Raw genomic sequence first — 25,560 nt, forward strand, 5'->3', positions numbered from 1 at the left:
AGTACATGTGTAGTGTGTAGTGTCGCCAGTCGCCTCGTGAGTCGTGAGTCGTGAGAGAGAGCAACAAGTGGGCGAGACCCACTAGTATATACCAGCACCAGCTAGCCGGCGGTGTACCCCCTAAAATCTGGATGTTATACACACTTTTGATTAGGTTGTTGTTCTTTAAATAAAATGTAACCTCGTATTTAAATGTAATCACACCTGCTTGTAATTATACATATATAATACTTACCGCGAGTGAAGTTGTCCTCTGTTATCGCGCTTCTTTTCAATATATATATATATATATATATATACACATATACTTACGTATCTGCAATTGTAGCTCCTTACCCACACTTAAGTATATATACATATATGTATAAAATATACGAATTACAAATGCCATCGGAGGATCGGAGTAGAAGATCGAAGAAGAAGAAGGAAAAGGAGCGTGTGTAAACATGTGTGTGTTGCGTGTATCAAAAGAGTCTTTCTGACTCTGCAGCTGTGTGTCAGGCTGTGCTCTCTCTCTTTCTTGCTCTCGTGTGCGACGTCCGTCTGTCGGTCTCCTCTACGTCAGCTCGGCACCGACTTAAACTTAGTATAATCCGCTTCTTCCCTCTTGCCCTTGGACTGAGGCGCCACACAGTATAGCAGCAAGAAATCATCATCTAGAGACCCTCAAGTTCGAAAATGTTTAATTATTAATTTCCCCCCTACGAGAGGAAGATCGGTATGTATAGGTATGCCTGTGTATCGGTAACCATGAACGTGCGATCGGTCCCTCTCGAGTCAAGATCTCATTCGGCTATCGCTTCCTGAGGTCAAGAAGACATTGACTGCCGAGGGACCTGTGACAATAACAGCACCTGACCATGTCTGCGGAGGCTGCAGGCGTCGCCGATCCCATCGACGGGTGCGTTAATTATACCTACATCATCATCATTATACATATACATTGTGTCATGTACCTTCAAATGTAATGTAAATTCACTTTGCGTACTTTTTTTTTTTGCTTCGAAAACATTACCATGTTTTTATATGAGCACAGCAATCAGTTACGTACGCTCGATCACCTTCTTTTTTCGTCTCTTCACAATTATTAACACGCCGATTTTAATTCTATTCCTTTTTCCGCAATGATAAACCTGATAAGTAGGTATACACGATATTCATTGTACAACCTGCAGCCTACCTACTTGGGTACTTAAGTACTACCTTTTACAAAAACATTTTACAATTGATTTTGATAAACCAAAGTACAGGTAGATTTTGCTCACAAGTTTGGTACACACGCGTGCAGGAGACGTGGGGGGGGGGGGTGATACCTCTCTCGAGCCATGGCACTCTGCGCTCGGGGAAAGGGAGAATTTACATTAAATACTAACTCTCCATGTAGCCGCGCAATCCGGAATCGGTTTTTCAATCGACCACTCGATTCGATTAAAAAAAAATATATATATTCAATTGCGTGGATCACGCATTTACCACCTATCCGCCTCGCTTCCAGTTCCCAAGTAATAGTCCCGATGGATTACTCTTACATAGTTATCGAAGCAAATAATCACGTTATCGCATATTTATGCGCGTGGTGTGTTAAAACTATAATAAGTATACAATAGGTAGTGCATGTGCACGCGTATGACGGTATATAGATAACACGGACTTTTAAAAACTTTGGCCGTTCCTGGGACTGAGTTTTACCCGCTAATCTAGCGAATTAAAAAAATATTAAAAATTGTTCCGACTCTACACCTGAAATCACTCTTTGAACGTCATTGCTTGCCTGCACTCTTTCTACCTATACAATTCGATTTTTTGCGACTTGTGTGCCTGTATCGTATCGTTCTTCCTTGCGAAAAAGAAATAACGATTTTTTTTTTTTAAACTGTACACTTTAGTACTCTGAAAATTAGATTGTTGGATAACTAAGAGTACGAATAAAAATATTTCTCAGTCGCTCAGAAAAATAAGTATGCGATTCTCGAAAGGTCTGAAACCTCATTTTTGTTCTGTAAAGAGCGACGATGTGTTTTGGGCTCTTGACATCGGTAACTGTATGGTAACAGCCCATTGCCCAAATAATCATTCGGCTACACTTTACGATGAACAGTCAGAGATGCCTCCTCTTTTACTATGAAAACATTTATCAGATGAAGTACGTAATTCAGTAAAGCTTGAATTCTTGTTTAAAGATCGGTAGGTACTACCGATATAGTAACTGCCTTTCCTCGCGTGCGTTAACCGAGACATTTTTTTCACACGATCTTGGTGTCTATACTTACGCATCTACCCATACACTTTCATTATGTGTTTATAATTATGTTTGGTATATTTTATTCACTATATGTATAAGACACGTGGCTTCAATCGAAAGTCTTTTCAACTCTACCATTATTTGATGTGTAGGTATAGTTGTACTGTAGTTCGTTGGTACATTACAATGGTACATTAAAAAAAAAAAAAAAAAAAACACACAAGTTAGTAGTGTACTCGGCGTACCTGATTCCCGTGACTAATGCAACAGTAAGTTAAGTACACGAGATGCATATCGATGTGCGTTGTACTGACAGGGGGTACGAAAGTACGAAAGGCATATACGACATACCTACTACGGTCGGGCGTATGGTGTGGGGAAAATTTTATACGTATGATATATGATGGATTCCATAAAAAACACTCTTCAAAGTATAGAAAAAAAAAAAAAAAAAAAAAAAAAAGTTTCTCAAAAGTGAACACCTTTGGGACGAGATGACTCAAGGAATGTGGGAAAATTCGTGAATGTGAAATGAACCAAGGGTGACGCTTCAATTTTGGGGAAGTACCGTTTTCATGACCAAAGTTTTTTGTGGAATGGCTTAGGATGTACGTGCAGTATAATTCCTAGATAGCCCTCGGTGGAAAACTCTTTTATTGTCGTCACTGCCACGACGAGTGAAATGTACAATATTTATGAAACGGTACAATGTAAGGAAGTGTCTGTCTCGACAAACAAAATCTTACAGTCTGAGGTCTGAGATGATGTGGTGTGTAACCTAATGGCGATTTCAGATAGAGTTAAAAGAAATATTGAATAAATTGGAACAAACGCCAATTTCGATTATTTTTGAAGTAATCGATAACGAATACCAAAAAATTGATGCTTTGCATAATACACGTGAATAATCCTTATTGTAATAAAATTAGGTATATACTATGTGTACATCTTGTGACCGTACTAAAAATTTGTAAACTTGTAAACCCTGTAAATTGAAAAAAAGGAGCTGTACTTACAATGTATAAAAAAGACTGTGCTAATGCATGTCATATTCATAGGTATAGGTATATTTATCAGTAACGCCAAAAATACAATAATGACAATATGCATGATGTTGCGTGGGAAATTTTTTTTTTTTTTGTTGAATGTAAAAGTTGTGCACCTAGTTTTTACGTACTAACCAAAAATTTTACGTTCAATCGCGGTCTCCGATTTACGGTTTTCGATATTGTGCTAAATTTTTTTTTTTTTTTTTTTTTTTAATGCAAGAAAATTAGAAAAAAAAAAAAAAAAAAAAAAAAAGAAAACTGTGCTGCAGTACGGTTGTTGCACGCGCAACCAATTTGAGCCCAACACAAGTAAGTATAGTGGTGTACGCGCGTTGAACAAAAGCAATAGACAAAAACCGACGTAACAGCCACAAAGTGAGTATACATAAGTAGTGCAGAGACGCACATCGAGGCTACAGTATGGCACGTATGAGCTATGAATACATGATAATATATCTAATAATTGAAATAAAATTTCGAAAAAGCGAAAATACGGGTTCTCTGATTTTTATTCTCCTCGACACTTTGAGACACGTACCTCATAATATCTTGTAAGGAGTTATAAAATATTTAAAAAAATTTTTTCGGCAGGACTATAGTTCAACTAGGCCATGAGATCGAGAAATGGCACGCGAAAGGAGAGCTACGAGGACACTGACTTTGACCGAATAGTACCTATAAAGATATATATATATTATATGTATACATATCCGTGCACGTGCATCCGCTCCTTTCTAATGAACAGGACTCTATATTTTACAATTGCTAAACAATATTGTGCAATACATGTGTACATACATATACGTATTAGTTGTATCTATGTTTATGCTCAGTTTAGACATTTTCTTGGCTATTGTTATCGTTCAAGAAGTTGACATTTTTTGTAGCTGCTCATTTTCTTTCTACGTAATATCAGATGTACACACACACACACACCCACACATTTATACACAAACACACACGTATGAGTGCATGTATACAATTTCTTTGTCCGTAATAATATGATGTGCAGCATATTTCCAGCATCCGGTTACTCTTATTATATAGTTACTCCTTTTCGCCTCTCTCTCACTCTCTCTATGCACTATACCTATATACTGGAAACTGTGCGATACTCATATATTGTGCAAGAAAGAGTCATTCACTTTTACTACAAACTTCAAGGTGGATGAGAAAGAAAGTAACATTAAATCCAAAAGCCCTACATTTTATTATTTCATAATTTTTTTTTGTCGTTACTAATATCGTTATTATTGTTATTATTGTTATTACTATTATTGTTGTTATTATTATTTTTTTTGTACATAGATTTTAATAAACCAGTTTTCTTGTGTTTGATATTTCATGATACACTGATGGGAAAAAAAGTACTAATAATCACAGTGCTAGAATGGTAATCTGGTGTCATTTCACCGTCTACGGATTTTCCACTTTTGGCAATTTAATTTCTACAATTTACCTAATAGCTAGACAGTAATGTCTATAGTAAAAAAGTAAAAATTACTGTATTTAAGATATAAATAACCGTTTGTAGCAGTAAAGTCTCTGGACCAATAAAATAGTACGAGATAGTAGGTAATTCTAGCACACTTGTTTTTATTTATTTATTTATTTTTTTGTTTTGTTTTTTCGGTATCGTTTGTATAACTCTCATAAGTAATCAAATTTTCTACAAAAAAATATATTTAAATAAAATTTGAAGAAGAAAAAGTTAGGTATGTGGGTGAATAGTGTTAATATTTATTTAATGAAAAAAGTAAATCTAGGTTCACGAAAAGAAGGTAAAAACAAGAAGTCGATAAATTGGTTTTTTTTTTTTTTTTACTCGATCAAGCATTTCATTATTATGTCTTTGCAGGAAATAAATTGATAGCTTCTTAAACAACTTTTCTGAGAAAATAATAATAAAAAAAAAAAAGGTTGCAATTTTTTTAGTGGTAGTAGGAGTAGAGAAAAACCGAGTAGGCGATGAGAGAGTAAATTCGCAATGAAGCAGATAAGCGCTCCGTTATAATATAATATGGCGTCAGAGAAATGAGTAAGACGAGAAGAGGGGTGTATATACAAGTACGTACTTATATAGCAAGTATAATATTCAAGCGTGTTCGTTGTTGCCGGTACTACACACATATATGTATAAGTATTATACGGTCGCGCGCTTATATAAGTCGCGAGGATATTATTATTATGTGACGTTTAATATATGATATATGCATGAACGTGTATATTATATTTAACATACTTTGATTCTCAGCTTACACGCAGGCATCCTTTTTTCACGTGTACAAGCGATCGAGGGGCTGTCCACGGGATTCAAAGATTCAAGAAATAATAATGATTCAATTAGGATTTGAATCTTGAATCACAAAAAAAAATTTAATTTAATTAAATAACCTTTTAAGCAATCAAGCATCGGCGATAAGAAACCCAATAGTTTATCAGTATATTTATTAACAATATCTGCCTTGGTGAGTAAGCAGCGGTGATTAAAAACCCAACTGTTTTTTTGGAAATTAAATATTAAAATAATCTTTAAGGCGAGTAAGCATAGGCGATTAGAAACCCAATTATTTTTCACTGGATTTATTAATAGAATAATCTTTTAAAAGAGTAAGCATTGGCGATAAGAAACCCAACTATTTTTCGCTAAATTTATTAATAAAATAATCTTTTAAACGAGTAAGCATCGGCGATTAGAAACCCAACTGTTTTTCACTGGATTAATTAATAAAATAATCTTTTAAACGAGTAAGCATAGACGATTAGAAACCCAATTGTTTTTCACTGGATTTATTTATAAAATAATCTTTTAAACGAGTAAGCATCGGCGATTAGAAACCCAACTAATTATTTGACAATTAATTAAAAAATTAATTTTTGAGGCAAGTGAGCATCGGCGATTAGAAACCCAACTGTTTTTCACTGGATTAATTAATAAAATAATCTTTTATTGATTTAATTATTTAGTTTAATTTTATTGATTTAATTATTTTATTGATTTAATTATTCGTGCACTCTGATAGGGTATTTCTTTTGATGAACGTTAAACTAAAATTATTTTTCCAACAAATAATCAGATATTTTGTATAATAAATTAAAACTGCAGTTTCAATTGACAAATATATACTGACGAGCAATTCGTGTTTTTCTGAAAATTGTCCAGTACTGCTCGTAAAAAGATATTCCGTATGGTTATCCTGCCAGTGGAATCGGTATCTATTTCAAGAATGTGTGGAATCTGCAACAAAGTCAAACAGATAGTTTGTATACTCGCTCAGGACTCTATCGCTCGGACAACGAAAAATTTATCCGTGACAAGAAAAAACAATTAGGATTCTTTCATGACAAGCTTATCTCCAGGTATTCACTAATAACACGCATAAATGGGAGAACAAGATAAACAGCATGTCTAGATCTCTATATTACTGTTCTATAACTCTTTCATATTTTAATTATTTATTTGCGTTGAAGTACAGTATTAATTGTATAAATTATACCAATTTAATCAACCTTGCATATAAAATATAACTCCTATTCTGTTGAAAATTGTCCAAATTAAATTATTCTAATATTTCAACTACTCGCTGTTACATTTAATCATATTTAAAGGTGTAAAAAATAAAATGCATAATTCCACAACAAGGTCAAACACACATTTATTGATATCGACAATAACTTGTATACTAAAGAATTTCTCGTCAAACAATACATTTCATTATTTTCTACCTCTTTATGATGGTAAAATACTTTGAAGCAACCAACTCGGATTATTTGTCCTTGAAGATCATTTCTGCGCTGATCAAAAGCCAGATTAGTTGCCCTTAATCCTTTCTTTTCATCCCAAGTTCCAAAATGACTTTTAATCAATTCTCGATCCCTTGCAATTTGGTAAACTTCGCTAAGCTCTCGAGCATTTATACCCGTAATTTTCTGCATTACGAGAAATAGGCAGTTGAAAGGAATGTAGTTGTTGGAGAAAAATTCATCAGCTTTTGTTTTTTCACTCAAAAAAATCATCCATTGAATGTTGTCCGTTACAAACCACAAGTATAAAAACGTATTCAAATAAATAACAACTGCTTAGCAAAAACTATCTTCCGATCGTGAAATCTGAAAAATGCTTCTTGTTTCTTTAATCAAGTTCACGACTACAAACATTTTTTATCAAAACAAAACAACCAAAATTAACATAATGCTAACTTTAAGAAATTGTTTCATCTCTTCGGAGTCATTCATCAGCACGATCAAGGTATTCTGCAATTCAGGAGTATCAATTTTCATCTAGAAAAAGAAGTATCAGAGAACGTTAGTGGCATATAAATATTTTAATTAATGATCAGTGATTATTACGAAAATAATTAAATAATTCTAGTATGATTGTCTGTCAAATCATGCATGTATTAGATGAACTGAATGCATAAAAATGATGGTTCTTCCTCGAGTATAAATTTTTATGTTTTACCGAAATGTTAAAGTCATATATAATAAATTATAAGGCCATCATCACACGTAACAGCGCAATGTATAAAATATTTTTATGCTTGCAGAGCCTAAAGATTTTAATTCAAGGACTATCTTGTGTACAAATATACAAATAAAGCTGTTTTTTTTCTTATGGACCAAATGATCAAGTATATAATCACTTTCATACGCAGCACAAGACAAACTTGACTTTTTATGCTAATCATTATTTTTACCCCGTCAAATAGTAATGTAATGCGTCTAACTACTTTTATTTTTAAATAAAAGCCACTGTGTACTGATAATGCCTGAAAACGATCTCGGTGATCCTTTTTAAAATGTACAATTAAATAATATTAAATGTTTTGTTCAGAGATTTTTTTAAAGTCAAAAAAATGTATGCAGTTGCGAACTAAAAGTTTTGTTTCATTACCCTTGATTTAAAGACTTCTATCTGATTAAAACATATTTTTACCATCGCCAAATAGATTTTCATGGTATCAATAAGTTTATTAAGCACGTGGTATGGATTGAAAAAAAAAATTGCAAAAATTTGGGTGCGCACAACAGCGCTTGAGCCAGGTATTAGCTGACCTGTCATCCCTAGTAGTTGTTATTACAATCTTCTAACACCCTAGTAAGGCTCCTGGCTCAGTTTCCCTATCCTACTTTCTATCTGACCCTACAACCCCTCAATGTGCTACTTATGATTCTACCTTAGATCTAGGATTAACTCTACCTTATTTCTATTTTCCTTATTCTATCTTACACCTATTTTTTTATTCTACGTTATTTCTAATTATTATTCTAATTATTCTACCTTAAGATCTACTCTTATTGTTCTACCTTACATCTAGTCTTACTACTCTACCTTAAATCTACGATTTTTAATTCTACATTAAAATCTATTTGCTTACTGACTAAGGCTTATAGATTAATTAATTTCTACCCAACACCGCTTAAAAACTACGTCGAAGGTTGGGTCTCGAACCCGGACCTCCTGGCAACTCAATATCTGATAGCTAAGGCTTTCATACGCACTTAACCACGCAGCTACTGAGCTCTTGCTGCTCGGCTTGTTTAATAGTAAATTTCAATCATTAGTTTGGTATAGATAACAAAATGCCTGTAAGTGAGATACTTGTGTATGTGTTAATTGCTTGGCGTATCGGTAAGTATATCTATATGCCCGACCAACTTAACTGTAATCGGTTATACAGATATACTGATATCATGCTAGGCCCACATAGTTATCAAATTTCTCGTTGGAGGGCGCCGTTCTTACAACGCGATCGAGGCCCAGCTGACACATAATGATGTGCAAACGTAGCAGTGGGTGTTTGCTTAAAATAATTACAATGTATCATCTTATAATATTGTATCACACTGGAAGAAAAGTGGCAACAAAAAGCCAACGCGATGTTAATAGCGTCGCATGTTAGATGATAAATTTAATTTTCTACGCCCCCTTGCGTGAGAAAAACAAAGCGTCTACGTGAGTAACATTGAAGCTAATGTGCAGCTGAATAAAATTAAAAGCGTATGACGTGCGCTATTGAATGACAAATGAGCGGATATTTCGTATTTATTTGTTAAAGAAAATGAATCTTTGATCTCCAACTAAAAATTTACCAAAAACTGGCGCCTCACGTGTTTTGTTGGTATAGCAAGTGCATTTGTCGGTCAGCTGGATCCCTCCGTGTGTTGAGTATACCTATACGTACATAATTATTATTATATATTATCGTAACAACTCGCCGCGACGCTGCGCTGGTATATAGATATACAAAACTCGATGGAAATCTGACCGACCGACTGAAAAATGCTAATGATACTAATTACCAGATCAGATTATGTTCATCACTAATTATTTTTCCACACTATAGATGGCTCGCAAGCGATTCTCTTGAAAAGCTTCAAGCCCAAATTTTTTGTTGAATATACACCTTTATTTGCTTCCAGAAGAACAATATTGTTGCATAGGCAAGCTGTTGGACAAGTTTGTGAAAAAAAATATTTTCTTATTCATTTTTAAAGTACACTTATGAGTAGTGAATTTCATCGAATGATATACATATCTAATATTGGTACATATAGCTGTTTGTTGAGTGTCTGTACAAATGCGTGTATAGATACCCATGTTGTGGACCGAACCAGAAATTAATTACACACACATCGGGATATACGTATTTACAAATGATATTCAATAGGACATATCGAACAATATATTCGATAAACGGATATACATACGAGTAGTGTCGGATGTAAAATCTTTGTCTCCTTTCGGGGAGAGTCTGTTGCAAAATGTAATACTCGTTGCTTTACGATCGGCACGTCACGGCGGTGATTTCCAATGTTGTGTAAAACGATCGTTTCATTCGTATATATACATATAAAGACATTCAGTGGGGAGTAAATAAGCGAGTGCAGAAAATCGGTAAATAAATTGTCCAGGACCCGCTGCATATGTCTTTTATAAAAAGGTAAAATGCCGATCTTTCCATACAAAGTAACAGGGTCTCCCTCTTTGTTTTTAGTACATAGACTGTCAGTAGGGGATATTATATTGTACCAAGCAGTGCATACCCAATAATAATAATAAAAAAAAAAAAAAAAAAAAAAAAAAAAAAAAAAAAAAAAAAAAAATGAAATGGGCACCGTAGCCAGCAGTATAGTATAGGTACTGTTGCTGCCCCCGAAGAGGGAGATCGAGAAAGGAGCCGGAGGAGATAATATATACATATATAAGTATAATATCTCTCGCAACACCAGCGAGAAAGAGAGGAGAGAAGGAGGAGGTGTAGGTATATATAGGTAGAGAGAACACAAGATCTCGCGAGCGTGTGTATATGTGCGACGCCCCCGCCGGAGGAGGAGGAGGATAAACATGTAGGTGTAGGTGCACGTGTGTAGTTTATATGTATACCCCTACACGAACGCATATAATGCACGTACATACAGACGAGAACGGGGCAAGAAAAGATCGGTAAGCAAGGTGAGCTCTCCCGAGCTGTGTTGCCGCTTTATAATATATACCTACCTACTCGTACTCCTCGCTGGGACGCTGCGGTTCCGCTGGACCTCATTGCAATACTTACCTAGGTAGCAGTCGGTAGGTCCACAAGGTACACTTTACTCTCTCGATCCGCGCACGCGTCTCTCCTTCACGATCTCTCACTTCGATCGGTGTGTACAATTACAATATACAATATATCGTATCACGTAATACAACAACGATAAATAATTGTTGATATTATATGTGTATACGTATAGCAATGCTTGATGATGCATTGCTCTGGATGTTTGCCACAAAGGAGTTACGCAATAACAACAATAGTATATACCTACCTACCTATAAACAATATGAGGAGTAGGCCCTAGCTCCGATATACTCCACGGGAAGCTGTGTACCGATCGTTGTAAAAAAAAGTGTGTGTGAGTGTACGTGTATCAAATACGTTGTATAGGCACCTACGTGAATTTTTTCTTTTTCTTTTCTTTCGTTTCGTTTTTTTTTTTTTTTTTTTTTTTTTTTTTTCCCAATGCTGCTCATAGTGTAAATATGATGAAATGACGGGAGAAGAAAGAATAAGTGATCGAGTGCCCATAGACATTATAATTCATGGTTATTGTGCGTGATTGAATAAGTGATATTTTTTTTTTTCAACGTGATATTTGTGTATGTACGTGTGTACGTCGTTGTTGCAGGAAGCTAGCTGTAAAGTCAAAAGGACGCACGCTATTACAGCCAGCAGCAGTCGCTGGAGGAGGAGGAGCGATCTCGTCGTCGTCGTCGCCGATACTACCACAGCAGGGCCGTAAGTGCGCGAGGTGCGCCGCGGCCCTTGGCAGATTTTACAACACCGGAGCCCCCTGTCCGCGATGCAAGCTCCGGGTCTGCCGGCAATGCCGCGAGCTCGGGAGCATCCCCATCAACAACAACAATGACTGGCTGTGCACCTTTTGCCACAAGATACGGTAATTACTAAATACACCTACCGCAATTGTTCGCTCATAAGTGTATTAAGCTCAAGGATTTATTTTAATGATCGAGTTTTTTTTGCTTTTTCATATGTTGTGAAATTAAACAAAAAACAAAAAATTTTACGTCATCGTATACAGTTTGCGCAAACGACATGCATCGGATATGTGCTTCTGTATTTGAAAGTACCGTAAAAGTATGTACTAGAGTCTTCGAGGAATAAAATGGCCTTTTTTTTTCTCTCTCTCTCTCTCTCTTCCCTTTCCGTTTCCCAGGGACTTGCGTCCCGTGTCCGCCGAGTGGAGCCGCACAACCGGAAGGGACCATTACTTGTCCGCCTTGGACATTTTGAAGCACAGCATACGACGTGCCTGGACTATTAACGGTAAACCATATTTTTTTAATTCCCCACCGCGTCGAATCGACAAAATAACATAGCATCCAAGATGTATAAAAAAAAAAAAAAAAAAAAAAAAAAAAAACAAAATTCATATTGATGAATAAATCGTTTTGAACAGGTCCACCCGCGCGCTGGTCGGCCGCGCGCAAATCCCCGGGTTTCCGAGTTTACCGCAGCCTGCCGAGCCGTCGACGCGAGTATCCGGAGGATAAGAACGCCAAAAACGCGGAGAGGCCGATCAAGCCGCCCACGAGGACCATCCTCGGCAAGCAGCATGAGCCGAAAAAGTCCAGCATACCGGTCTTCAAGAATAATCGCAGCTCCAAGGAGTTTGAGGACATACGCGGACCCCATGAGTCACCCAGGCGCTCCCTGATACCTCAAAGGTATACATAATGTGTACACGTGGGTGTCCATCGATCGTACCTGTGTGTTTATGTGCATCTGGCACGAGTCCCGAAGTCGAGGAAGAAAAAAAAAAAAAGAAAACTGCACCTTTAATGACCGATCGATGTATACATGTATCGGCTTGTCTTGTTTCAATAGGTATCGCGGGAGCACGGACGACTTGCGTCGCAGTCGGGAGGACGTGAGCACGCCAAGTCTCATACCGAAACTGCTGTCGCCGCGGAATAAGGAGGACAGGCTCAAGCGACAGGACAGCAAAGACGACGTGAGACTGTCCTCCCTGCCTTGTCTAACAGCCAACGGTAGGCAACAACAGCACCAGCAGATATCGCAAGAGGCCAAATCTTCGTCGAGGCTTTTTTTCCGAAGGGACAGTCGCGAGGAGACTCCCGTGATGTGAGGGGCTCTTGCTTTTTGTTCAGCATCCGTCTCGGAAACGCTTACCTCGAGTGCCGAGTAACGTTTCTGAAGTTCCCTGGTGTATGGGGACCGGTTCAACGCTTTCAAGTAACGCCTTTCAATAAATAAACAAACACATTTTGATTGAGGGGATATAAAAAACATATTATCTCGGTGAAAACAAACATTTTCCAAGCAAGCGAGAAACAGTTGCCATCGAAATACACGTTTTTAGAAATATGCTTTTTGTTTGTTATCAAGATGTAAAAATTTCACAGTTAACTGCTCGCGTGTAATTTCTTATTCGACCATCATTTACTATAATCATGATTTCGATGTACTTATGATGCAACAAAATTTTATTTTTTAAATGGCATTACCGATTGGCAAAAACTTGCGTTGAAATTGAAGGGACGTTACTTGAAGCGTTGAGCCAAACCTCCATGATCTGAGACCACAAAAGCTTGCACAAACGTTATGTACATTTTGAAATATCAGCTTGTTTCTCGTGTGACTTGCAGCTCGCAAAGCAGCAGTGATGCGCCGGGGCAGGATTGTTCATCGTCATCGACGTCGAGTCAGGGTAAACCGGGCACGAAGCGAGATGAGCCTCTGAAAATGTTGGACGAGTCGAGTTCGCGCGATGCCGACAAAACTGCCAGCGTCACGAAAGAAAAGGGGCTCCTCGGGCCCCGCGACAGAGCCAACGAGGCTGCAGTACCACAGCTGCAGACGCTCTTTCACCTGGACGCCGAGGGATGCGACCGACCGTTACTCGAGACCGACAAACAACAAAAAACGCTCGAGTCGACCTTAGTTCCGAAAATCAACGAGCCCGTGGTCGTAAGTCCCATTCATTTGTACGCTCAACCCCGCGATATTGCAACTATATGATTATTTCAATCTCCAATCATCGTTCAGGTCAAGAGAAAATTCTCCAAGGAAGAGTACTCGAACGATGACACGGACGACACCGCAAACCGGCGCTGCTCGAGCGTAAGTAATACATATCGTCGCGCACAGAGTTGTACGTGTAAACATTTGTTGTACAACCCGTTGCAGCATCTGTCCCCGGAGGCGAGTCCATTGAGCACCAGGTCCTCGAAGTACAGTCCGCGGGAGAGCGAGAGCGAGCCGACGCCAGCCCTACCGCGAAAAGTGGGCAGCAGCGAACGGGGCGAGTCGAGCTCCGCCTCGCAGAGAATTCGTGATGCCATAACCAGGACTCGTCGCGAGTCCAACAGCAGTGCCAAATATGAGAGTAGTGGCAGCGAGAGCGTCAGGTAACCCATTGTGTACATTTGTGCAAACAACAAACAAAAAAAAAGGACGTGCGTTATGTTGGTGAAATTGTAGTTTCATCGAGAGACTGGGCGGTGAGTCGAGCAGCATATCGAGCTACGTGGATCTCGCGAGGCGCGTCAAGCTGTTTGGCAGCGGAAGCATCGGGCCCTCGGCCGGAAGCTGCGACGAGGTGTTGCAGCGTGACAGTGCAACGAGCGCCGGCGAGGACGAGCACGACGAGCTTGCCTCCAGGGATCCAGCTCGGCTGAGCGCTACCTCCCAGAACAGGGTCATGCTACGCAGGAGGCGACAGTACGACGTGCAAGGTACGTTATTGGCTTAGCTCGCACGTTTATATACCCGCTTGGTCTGATTTGTAGCATTGCTCACGATTCTCTCGTCTCGTGGATGTGTGTTATCGTTATCACTGTATCGGTAGGCGCGACCGGTCCATTGATTTTCGAAGCCCCGCTTCGTTCGACCCGAGGTTTCTGCGAAACATCATTGCATACAGTCGCCCGACCAGTGCACTTTATTTTCGCTTCTCGCGCGCGTCGAAAAAGATTTCCTTTTTATTATACACGAGCTGTAGATCGAGAGAGAAAAACAGGCCATGGAAACCGAAGGGTTTACGATTTTCGGCGTGGAGTGGCGGAGAATCCTTCAGCTCTTCCTCACCGGCATCATCGCCATGTACTTCTTGATATTCTACATAGCAGCCATTGTCTTTGTTTTTCTACTCTGGGTGAAAAATAACTAAAGTTTCACCTATGAAATTTAGGTAAAACCAATCTTTCATGGGATGGGATATAGTTGTAACTCACGCTTTGTTCATCTAAAACTTTAGCTAATAGTAAATAGACATATATGTATATTTATACGTATCAATGTAGAGCAACGTTTACAGTTCATCATAACTTTCGGCTTATCGGTGCACGTTCATTTGTTGGCTAGTGTATACGTATATATATATATGTACCTACATGTTGCTCCAATTTTGAGGTGTCTGTTTACGATGGGGATGGCGGAGGGGCCGAGGTGAAAGATAGGCGGTATCACCCGGCCTCGACACCCACGCGCTTATACTACAGGCTCTCTACCGCGAACAAAGTAAAAGTATCCTCTCTATATATCCTACGGATTTGACCCCCCCCCCCCGGATTGAACTTACATATGTGATTCATAGAACCTCGCCACCCACGCTCCATCTTTTTTTTTTGTTTGTTTTCCATTACGAAATAGTTTTTCCCCGGTACTTATAACGGCATAGGTCGTCAATACGCTATTATTGGCTTTTTGAGAGATTTAATGCGTAGCCGACGATGTTTACATTTACATAGTAGACGCAGCAATATGAACGTGACACTATGCAAATAAGTTTGGAAAAAGTAAATTTGGAAATTCATGGCACAATTAGTTCGGACATAGAGAGCGAGAGAGCGAGGACGTGAGAAAATTAAAAACAGTTTAATATTTAATGGTAACTTTTGTGCACACGCCATCTCTTCTTCTTATACACATATTATATGTACAACATGCTACATTTATATTTTCCATAGTATGATCGGGCATTCGTGTTTTTTCGTTTCTTCACCTGCAGCAGCACTTGGTCATAGCTATAAGCTACCATACGTGTATACTTGTACCAACCGCGGGGTGTTCTCAAAGTCCGCTCGCTCGTATTTTTTTCCCGATGGTCACAACAGGCCATTATTCATTCGCATGCACACACACACACATACACTACACCGCGTCCCTCTTTTCGCGGTATTACAATCGGCTCGTATCACAATGTTCTATTTTTAGATTTTCAGTGTGCACCGCACCGACTGCCAGAAGGGCCATTTTTTTTTTTTGTTTCCTTCTTTTTCCTTTTTTCAACAAAATTTTGAGCTCCAAAAATACATGGTCTTGGAGAAGGCCGCTATCCCTCTCACAAAATCTAGGTCTATCAGTCTATGCTGTTACTCTCCTCCACATCTGCACACACACGTACAATTGCATACATCCATATACATAAACATGTATACGGCTGCAAGCTCATGCGTTATTCATGTATACGCGCTCCGGTTTTTTTCTCTCCAGCAAACCCTTGCCTTTTCCAAAGACACTCGAAAAATGTAAGGGCAGGTGTGTGTGTATAGTACTTAGATTGATAGTAGGCGATCGCCCAAGTTCGCTCATATATTGATTATTTTTATCTGGTAATGCGTTAAATAAGTTACAGTAACACATAAAATAATCTAGTCGACAAAACTATGAGTTGTATGAAGCGTTTGCTCGCTCGGCAATGATCATACAGCTGGATAAAATATATTTTTCGCATCCCAAAATTCCCAAAGTTTTGCAAACATTGCGATTGCTCCAAAACTATTATCCACTTGTTAAATAGAGTTACGTTTCGGAAACGTGAACTGCACATACATATACATGTATGTATGTAAAAGTGTACCTATATGTATATACCTCGATATACGTATTTTACGAGTAAAGAAAGGGAGAGAAAAGGAAAGAGAGGTTAAAGAAGAAACAGGGGTCCGAGAGAGAGAGAGAGAGACTTGGCAGACAAAAGGGCCGGTCGGTGTGTTCTGTGCACACAGGTGGCCTGTATACTGTATACGCTTGCAGCCTACCTATACAGTCCAGTCATACAGAGGGGTTTCGTTTCACGCTTCGTTGCCCCCTCGACTAACGCACACACACGCACAGCTCCAGCGCTTTTTTTTCGTTCGGTGTTCTATATATACTCCCTCTACTCTGTTATATTTTATATTTATGTATATGTGGCTATATTTTACCTACAATACATGCACACCTATATCTAAACAGTTGCTGTCCCTATACTGTGTACGTGTGTATATATGTACACCTGGAGGTACATGTTATACATATGCCCGCAATATAATATTATACTTATAACTTATAATATTGAAACACCAACACGATCATTCAGAGAATCAGAGGGCTGAGGCTGAGTTTAGTTGCAACTTGCAGGTTGGTGTATTACCGATGTGTGTATTATATATATATATATATATATGTGACTGTATGTATACCTTCACATTCAAACCGCGTCGCTCTCTCCTCTTCAGTCGCTCGTCGGCGCGTCATCGGCGCTTATCATTTTTCACCTGCGCAACGCGAGAGTATCGGGTTTCTTTCGTTTTATTTTATTTTCTTTCTTTTCACCCGACGACCACCTTCTTTTTCTTTTCAATTTCAAGTGATGCATGAATAAATAGATTTTACTTTACCAAATAACCCCCCCCCCTGTTTCGGATACTCGCAAGTACTCGCGCCTGTGCGTGCCAGGTAAATTTTCATTTTTCGATTCTTCGTGTAGTGTTTTTTACTCGTTTAAGCAGGTAGTGATGATATACGTGATTGTGTTATATATCTGCTCTGTTGTTGCTGCTTATCAGTTGTTGTACTTATGAGTGTGTGTTTGTGAGATAGGTAATATACACTACTCGTGTGATGAATTGAAAAACATGTTGTCGACGATACGTAGCTAACATATACATAATTTTTCATCAAGAGTTAATTTTTTTTTTTTCTTTTTTCTTCACTCAACGTGCAATTATAATTGTCTCAAAACAAGTGTCGAGGGCACCGTCAATTTTATACTGTTCATTTTTTTTTTTTTTTTTTTTTTTTTTCGTATCTTTACGACATGCTACATATATTGCAAACAATTTGTTATCTACGCTTTGAAATGTATAGTATTATCGGCTAAATCGATCGATCGTAAAGTGTTTAATGTGATACAACTTGACAAAGAAAAAAAAAAAAAAAAAAAAAAAAAAAGGGTAACAAATGATAACATAAAAGTGCTAGAGGCCACATCCAACATCATCATTATATCATTATCATTATCATCTCATTTAGGTGTACTATACAGTCACGCTGGCATTGACACTAACCGTGTATATATGAGCCGAAAAATTCCTGGCAGCCTCTCAATCGCATCGCTTCTTATAAGTATTACATGTACGCGATGAGTCGATCGCGTGCATATACATTTTTCATAATACGTGTATGAAGGTGTAACCGATCCGTGCGGTTTGATGCAAGCGAAAGTGCAGCTAAAGTGTCCATGCCGATTTAAATAGATACTTGCCCTCCCATGTCACTCGTGTGCTCCGCAATTCCCTTCGCAACAATATTTTTTGGCAAGGCATACCAGAGTCCCTATGTATATGCATATAGTAACCGTACAGTGTACAGACCATGCCATTGACCAGATAATTCATCAGCGCGTGGCGTGGCGTATACACATGTATATATATGTATATTGTATCCTCTCCCCCGCGTACATAATTATCATTGGGTACAAGTATAGTTGTAGCTGTGCGTCTACGCACCCGTGACGCTGTGTGCGTGTGTTTTACGTGCAAAGTGGTATACCTACCAATAGTTTCCTCCCCCCCCTTTTTTTTTTCTTTTTTCTTTTTTCTACGCCTCCGTGAGTTGTTTTTACATTCCTATAGGGAGAGAAAATGATAATTGTAGATCGGTACATTTTTGCTGATGTCTGCGTATGAGTACCGTTTTCTGAGCTGCTCGTACGCTCCCCCTTGCGCGCGTGTAATAAAACCGAGTTAGTCATACGAGTATACATATACATATAGAGATACTATTTGGATTTTGCCGATTTCTTGTACACCACTATGAGAGGAACTTGAGTTTTTCTTTTTCTTCTCCCGAGAGAACAACGAGAGCTTATTCAAAATGTAGTTCATTTGAGATAAGAAAGAATTTCTTTCTTTTTTTTTTTTCCAATACGTGATGGCTACTTTTGCACGGTGCATTGCTTCATAATGTAAAATCGGTACAAAAACCGGTAACACTTTATACATTAAAATGGTAGACCGCGGCGAGAGTTGTATTTTTTGATTCGCAGTTCAGTAATCAAGACTTTTTTTTTGTCTATACCTATAATAAATCTATACTCTACGAAATGGCAATCGGTATTTATCGGTATTAGTATCAGTCGTGAGCATTTTTTACATGTTGTGAAGTTTCGTCTCTTTGACTTCTTACTGTCCGTACATGTACTTTTGACCAAAAAAAGAAAAAAAAGTTAAAATATTATCCTGAACTTATACATGTACCTATATGAATATGTTACGATAAATTTGAAAACAATCAGGACCACGTCGCCGAGGAAGGTCGCACGGCGCGCGGAGCTACTGCGGCGGCGAGGAACTGCCTCCGGTGGTACACGGAGAGGAGACATCGGTAGGAGCGGCGGCCGAGGTGACACCCGGGGCTCTGTTGGACTACCGCAGGCTGGTGTTCATAAGCTCGGACTCGTCTTCCGGACGAGAGGAGGACGACGCGGACAGCAGTTGCTCCGGATCTTCCTACCTGAACGGGGTCCAGCCACCCACGCCCGGAGGTACTCACCACCATCAGCAGCAGCAGCAAAGCCATCGCCACCATCAACAGCAGCACCAACAATCTACCAGTGGCTTGGAGGACTGCGACTGGGACTACTTTGAAAGCGGCACTCTCAAGCTACCCCAGCTGCAATCGTCCCTCCAGACGGACTCGAGGGAGTGGATCTGTTGTCCAGCCAGGTCCTCCACTGCCAACTCGTCGTCAACGTCCTCCGGCTGCTGCCTGGTAAAATTATAAGAGATTACACCAAAGGAAAAAAATAAATAAAATAAAAATTGATACAAAACCCTTGGATTGGTGTTGCATTCAACAGGCTTGCGGAGGTTCGAAGAACGCACAGGTACTGCCGGTCCCGGTGCCCATTCCTGTCCCGGTGCTCGTCCCGGTCCCGGCCTCGCTCTGGACCGGAGAATTCGCCGGACTCGACAGGGCTCGGGCGGCCGCGATCGCCAGCTCGATGATCGGCCGCGACGCAGCTACGAGACTCGACCCGTCCCTACCTCTCAGCCTACGGGGCTGCGATCCGTCAGCCGCTGCCTGGTTCTCCTGGAATCCGAGGTTCGACTCGCCGAATTTGCTCTACTCGCCCAGCCACGTCTATCCAAAGGAGCTCTCGTCGTCGATCTCCCCCGGCGATCTCTTGCAATCGGTAAGACAACAACAATCCACATACTTGTGTGTACAATCGTATAAGCAGCATGTAAGTGATCGATCGATGATTCGTTGACAACAGGAAAACCAAGAGACGGCAAAGAGTCCACCCGGCGAGAGCTACGGTGGTGCTGTGCCGGGAAAGGAGATCAAGGTGGTGGGCGACACGCCAGCCGAGATCGTCAAACAAGCTGACGAGGAACGAGAAGTGGAGAAGCAGCAGGTGATGTTTCGACGGTCCCAGGAGGTGGAGGACTCGTCGGGTCGCTCCTCGGCCGAAAGCAGCGATCTCGAGGACTCGGGCTCGCACAGGTTTTCGCGGGTGCTCAACATAAACGACGATTCCCTGACTAGCGACAACGACATCGAGGACAACTCGGATTCGGCGCGCGAGGGCCATCCGGTCGCGCTCAAACGATCGGCGCTCGGTGAGGTCCCGCTGGACGAGCAGTCCGAGTCTGTGGTGCTGAGGAAAATCCGTTCGTTGGGTGAGGACGCTCCAATAAAAAACGAATCGGCCAACCGATCGCTGTCGGAGGAAGAAGAGGAGGAGGAGGAGGACGGGCCCTCGGAAGCTCGCAACGATTTACGAAATGAAATCGCGAGTTACGACGAGATATACTTGGCCAGCACGCAGGACGACTCGGATAACCTCGTGCTGTTGAAATCCATGCGGCTGATCGACCCCGACGGCGAATGCAATGCCCCAACCGATACCGATTTCCTACCTGCGCATCGCGTATACCCGTCCCAACAGCAGCAGAACGAGGAAAAAGTTATAACAGCTGCAGTAGAGTCAGCGAGCGAAGTAGAGGAGGAGGAGGAGGAGGAGGAAGATAGCTCGATCGTAATCCCGGATTCGCTGGAAGTCAGCATGCAGGATTTGGAAGACAGTATTGAGGTAGCCAGCGACGACGCAGCACTGCTCGCTGTTTCGAGCTCGATAGAAGGGGACTGGGTAGAGGAGGGGGCGGCAGAGAAGGTGGCTGAGGGGGAGGGGCGCCAGCGCAAGGAGCAGGAGAGTCACTACAGCAGCAGCAGTTCGAGCGAGAGCGCCGGCGCTGGCGGTCCGATCGACGCGGCTGCGGTGAAGCAGGAGGAGGAGAAGGACAATTTGCGACAGCAGCTCGGGGACAGCTCGGCTGCCGAGGCAGCAGCGGCGGCGGCCTTGATGGCGAAGACCCGCAAAAAATGGCAAATCCCCGCGAGCTTTGACATCAAGGGCATACCGAGCACTCACTTTCTGCCCCAGGAGCGTCGCAAGGAACACCACACTAGTCCCCTGCTGAGCGCAGCTGTTGAACCCCAAGAGCTTCAGCCCGAGGACGATGACGAGGAGAATGTGAATAACAACAACAACAACAATAATAACAATGCTGTGTTGGAGGAGGAGGAGGAAGCAGTAGATGCCGAGGGAAGCGTGACGGAAAAGCTCGATGCGCATGACGAAAGTGGCTGCGCCGCTGGCAGCGAAAGAGTGAGAGGAGCAGCGCCCGAGCAGGTGGGAGGAAGTACCGAGGAGCTCGAGGCCGCGAAGCTGCTTCCGAGGTACGGCCAACAGCGCGCAGTAGTCGAACGGCGCACGCCCACTCTCGACGAAGAGGTTTTACTGCACCCGGAAGAACAACAAGAGAAGGAGGAGGAGGAGGAGGATGATGACGTTACAACGACCGCTGCTACTACCACTACGACTACCGGTGTTGCCTCGAGTTCGCAGTCCTCCGGGGCCGCGCGTCGCCTCTGCTATCCGGACACTAACCTCGGGCTCAAACAGCTCCAAAACAACGTCAACAACAACAATAACATAAGCGCCGCCGTCGCCGCGAGCAACAACAAGTACCGGAGCTTAGTTATGATCACCCAGGCGGCTTACCAGCCCGTCAACGTCATCACCTCGGACACGACGACTCTGCTGCAACCTGCTCCTGGTCAGATAGACCAGAACAACTACAATTTCCAACTGAGCAGGCTGAGCGCTGGTCCAGAGGCCGCTCGGTAATACATATTATTTGATTGCCCACCAATCGTGTCTTTTTTTTTTTTTTTTTTTTTTTTTTTTTTTTTTTCTTTTGGTGCACGAAATTCCCTGAGAAGATAAAGTGTGTGGTACAATGTGCTCGCGGTTTCTAGGTTTTTTAACTCGTGATCCGTGTCCCGTTAAAACAGTGTGTGTGCGTGTTTCAAATTTAAAGTGCTCGCTGCTGCGTGTTGTGTATGCGCGCACTAGAGATCCCGAGTTTCGAAACTTTTTTTTTTTTTTTTTTTTTTCCCAGCTAATAAATATAATACGTTCTGAATGCATTCTCAAGTGCATGTTCGATGTGTGTTTGGTTCAACGCGGAGCTTGTTGATTATGAGTTTATAAACTTTTAAAAAATATATTACAGCGAGCGAGCACTTTTGGAATGCGGCCAAGGATCGAGAGACCGTTATTACGCGGATTTCTGGTTTTTTTCTTTTTTTTTTTTTCTGACACGATATGAAGTACACATACGCGGGTCGAGATTTAGCAATAGCTCTTGGAACTCTGTACTACGAGCTGTGCGTGACTTTTAACCGCTAAAATGTAATTGTTACAGAAGAAACAACATCGGCAACCAGGGCCCACCGAAGAAGCCACTGCCGTGCAAGCGCCTGCTGACGAATCCCGAGCCAGAAGTGGACAGCGGCCTGAGCGTCGGTAGCGCGAGCGAAAGCGACGACGTGCAATCCGTGAAAAATGCCTCGAAACAGCACTCCTCCTCGCGCAGTCCCATCTTCCTCTCCGGCCACGAGGACGAGTCGTCGTCGTCGACTCCACCACCGCCGGCGCAGCAACACTTTTCGACGCACTCCGAGAACACCTGCCCGTACGAGGCTCAAAGACGCGGTCCCCTGATCCTCGAGGAGGGCCTGGCTGACGATGACTCCTGGGTCGAGGAGATATCGCATGACGAGGACGAGGCGAGCATGACCACGGCCACGGAGGAGAGCTCGGAAGACGAGGCGGCCAACAACCTCGGGGACCGCGAGGAGGAGCTCCGCGGTTATCACCGGCAGGCAATAGACTTCACGCTGCACACGATAGTCGAGGAGTCGTGCGAGGAGAGCGAGAGCGAGCACACGAGCGCGAGCTGGAGACGCCGTCTGGTGTCCGCCTCGGCTCCCGACCTCGACAGGTACTATTTCTTCGGGGTGGGCAACGACGCTCACGCTAACGGCAGCTCGAGGGAGCTCGACAGCCTCTCGGAAACGTCGTCCACCTTCTCCGAGGGCCTGGATTCTTTGACACGCGAGGAGGCCATCGTCCATCAGCAGGGCACGGGCACGGAGAGGACGAGCGGCGAGTTTGCCAACGGGCCCGTGAGGATGGAAAAATACTTTTTGACCGAGTTTTTGAACCTCGACCAGGACCGTAGGGACTCGGACGGCTCGGTGGGCAGTGACTCCGAGGGTAGGCCGAGTCCCGAAGCGCAGCGCAGAAAGCGACTGGTTCGCGCGCGAGGGACCGGCAGGTCGCACAGCTCGTCCCTGGACAATTTGTTGGCGCTAGCGGCGTACAATTCTAACTCGGGCTCGCACCAGAGTTCCCTGCAGGACGGCAGCCCGGCCACCGACGGCCAGGAGTCGCAGTCCGAGGGCTCGTCCACGGAGACGGATGGCATCGACGAGAACCCGACGCCGGCTTTCGGCACCGACACCAACCAATTTGACACCGTCAAGCGCAAAAAGAAGAAGCCGCGTGGCAGTGGAGGTACAGGACAGAGTCCTCGCGTTACCGAGGATCGAAACAGGACGCCCGAGCCTCGCGAGACCCTCGAGCTACCCGCGGAGTTGGAGGAACAAGAAATGGAGGAAGAAGAGGACGCCGACGTAGCCGCCAATTCGGAGGAGGACGGTGCTAAGACGCCACAGCCGGAGAGCATCCTGGCCTGCAGTCCTCAAGCAGAGAGCGGTCACAGCTCGCAAGAGGACGCGAGGGCGAAACAAACGTCGAGGGATTCCGGTTTCGTGGGCAGCTGCGACGACCTGTTGCTGCAGCCAAGGAGCATAGAGACGCCAGCCGCAACGCCCAACGATCGCAAACACCACCACCACCTCCACCACCATCATCAACACCACCACCACCACCATCATCACCATAACCATCATCAACACCACGGGGACGCGGCACAGACGACCAAAGAGCTAGAGGTGAAGGAGCACGAGATGGACGACAAGAGGGAGGAGAAGGGCCATGGGACAACGAACGAACGACCCGTCAAAGAGACGGACAGGAAGATGCACGAGAGGATACTGGAGAGCCAGAGACTGAGGGAGAGACTGACAAAAATGGAGCCCAGTGGCTCGCTGCTGTCACGCAAGGACAGCTTCAACAACTGGTCGAGCGACGAGGAGACGAATCTCATGATGTCGAAGATGCGCCAGTTCTTCAAGACGATGGTGGCCAGCTCGTCCAACGTAGCCGGGCCCAATCAGCCGGGCAGTAGTAACACAGTTTCGAGCGCCGGAGCCTCGCCCGCGCCCAGCCCTAGTCCAAGATTGTCTGGTGGCTACTCGTCGAAGGCTCGAGGCTACGGTCACGCGGCCCCGAACCGAACGAAGCCACCGCAGCTGGTGTACTTTGAGAACGAACTGACGAGACTCATGAAGACAGTGCCGGGGATAAGGGACGAACAGGTGCGCGAGATCGTCGAGTACCTCAGCTCCGAGGACACGTGGTCGGACTCGTACGACAGCTCGGACTACACGAGCTCGGACCTCGAGGGCGCGGCAGCTGCTGCCGGTGGTCGCAGATCCGCCCTCCAGGAGCAGATATCCCAGAGCTGCCAGCAGATCATCAGCAAGTTCGACTCGACGGCCTCCACTGGCTCCGACGAGACGAGGTCCAGTGCCGGATCTGCGGACTCGAAAAAGGATCCGCATGCGACCGCGAAACAAGGCGCCCATCAGCAGCCAGGATTCGGTAGGGACACGGCCTTTGTTTATCAAAAGCTCGTGCAGAGTTTCACGAAAATGGCCGGGGACAACAACAACGTGGCCAGCGACGCTAGCTGCTCGACGCCCCACAGTAGTCCGCCCTTAATCGCCAAGGTGATGCATCACATCGGCAGTAGACTCGTCGCCTTGATGCACGAGGTGTCCGAGAGCAACTCCACCGGTGGACACTCGCACAATACGGCCGGTTGGAGGAGGTACCCGCACCATCGCACACCGTCGTCGGCTTCCACGACCGAAGACGACGACTCGACCTCGGACTCGGCGAGTGCGCCGGTGGTGAGTTTTATAGTTTTATTGCAGA

The 25,560-nt window shown here is 43.0% G+C and overlaps 1 protein-coding gene across 1 annotated transcript in view; it reads left to right on the forward strand.

Annotated features, from left to right (window-relative positions):
- Positions 1-366: 366 nt before the first annotated feature.
- Positions 367-25,560, forward strand: part of LOC106643129 (uncharacterized) — a 36,156-nt gene continuing 10,962 nt past the window's right edge. The window contains exons 1-15 of the mRNA XM_089595115.1: positions 367-901; positions 11,461-11,730; positions 12,010-12,119; positions 12,253-12,520; positions 12,681-12,938; positions 13,463-13,784; positions 13,863-13,937; positions 14,004-14,224; positions 14,298-14,551; positions 19,378-19,853; positions 19,942-20,277; positions 20,362-22,274; positions 22,859-22,982; positions 23,055-23,437; positions 23,501-25,535. Coding sequence (XP_089451241.1) covers positions 861-901; positions 11,461-11,730; positions 12,010-12,119; positions 12,253-12,520; positions 12,681-12,938; positions 13,463-13,784; positions 13,863-13,937; positions 14,004-14,224; positions 14,298-14,551; positions 19,378-19,853; positions 19,942-20,277; positions 20,362-22,274; positions 22,859-22,982; positions 23,055-23,437; positions 23,501-25,535 — 7,086 coding nt within the window. The 5' untranslated portion in view covers positions 367-860. The remainder of the gene's footprint in view (positions 902-11,460; positions 11,731-12,009; positions 12,120-12,252; positions 12,521-12,680; positions 12,939-13,462; positions 13,785-13,862; positions 13,938-14,003; positions 14,225-14,297; positions 14,552-19,377; positions 19,854-19,941; positions 20,278-20,361; positions 22,275-22,858; positions 22,983-23,054; positions 23,438-23,500; positions 25,536-25,560) is intronic.

This window comes from Copidosoma floridanum, unplaced genomic scaffold (assembly GCF_036245765.1).
Source record: "Copidosoma floridanum isolate Cflo_tuat_1 unplaced genomic scaffold, Cflo_Japanese_pri ptg000025l, whole genome shotgun sequence".
Classification (NCBI taxonomy): Eukaryota; Metazoa; Arthropoda; class Insecta; order Hymenoptera; family Encyrtidae; genus Copidosoma; species Copidosoma floridanum.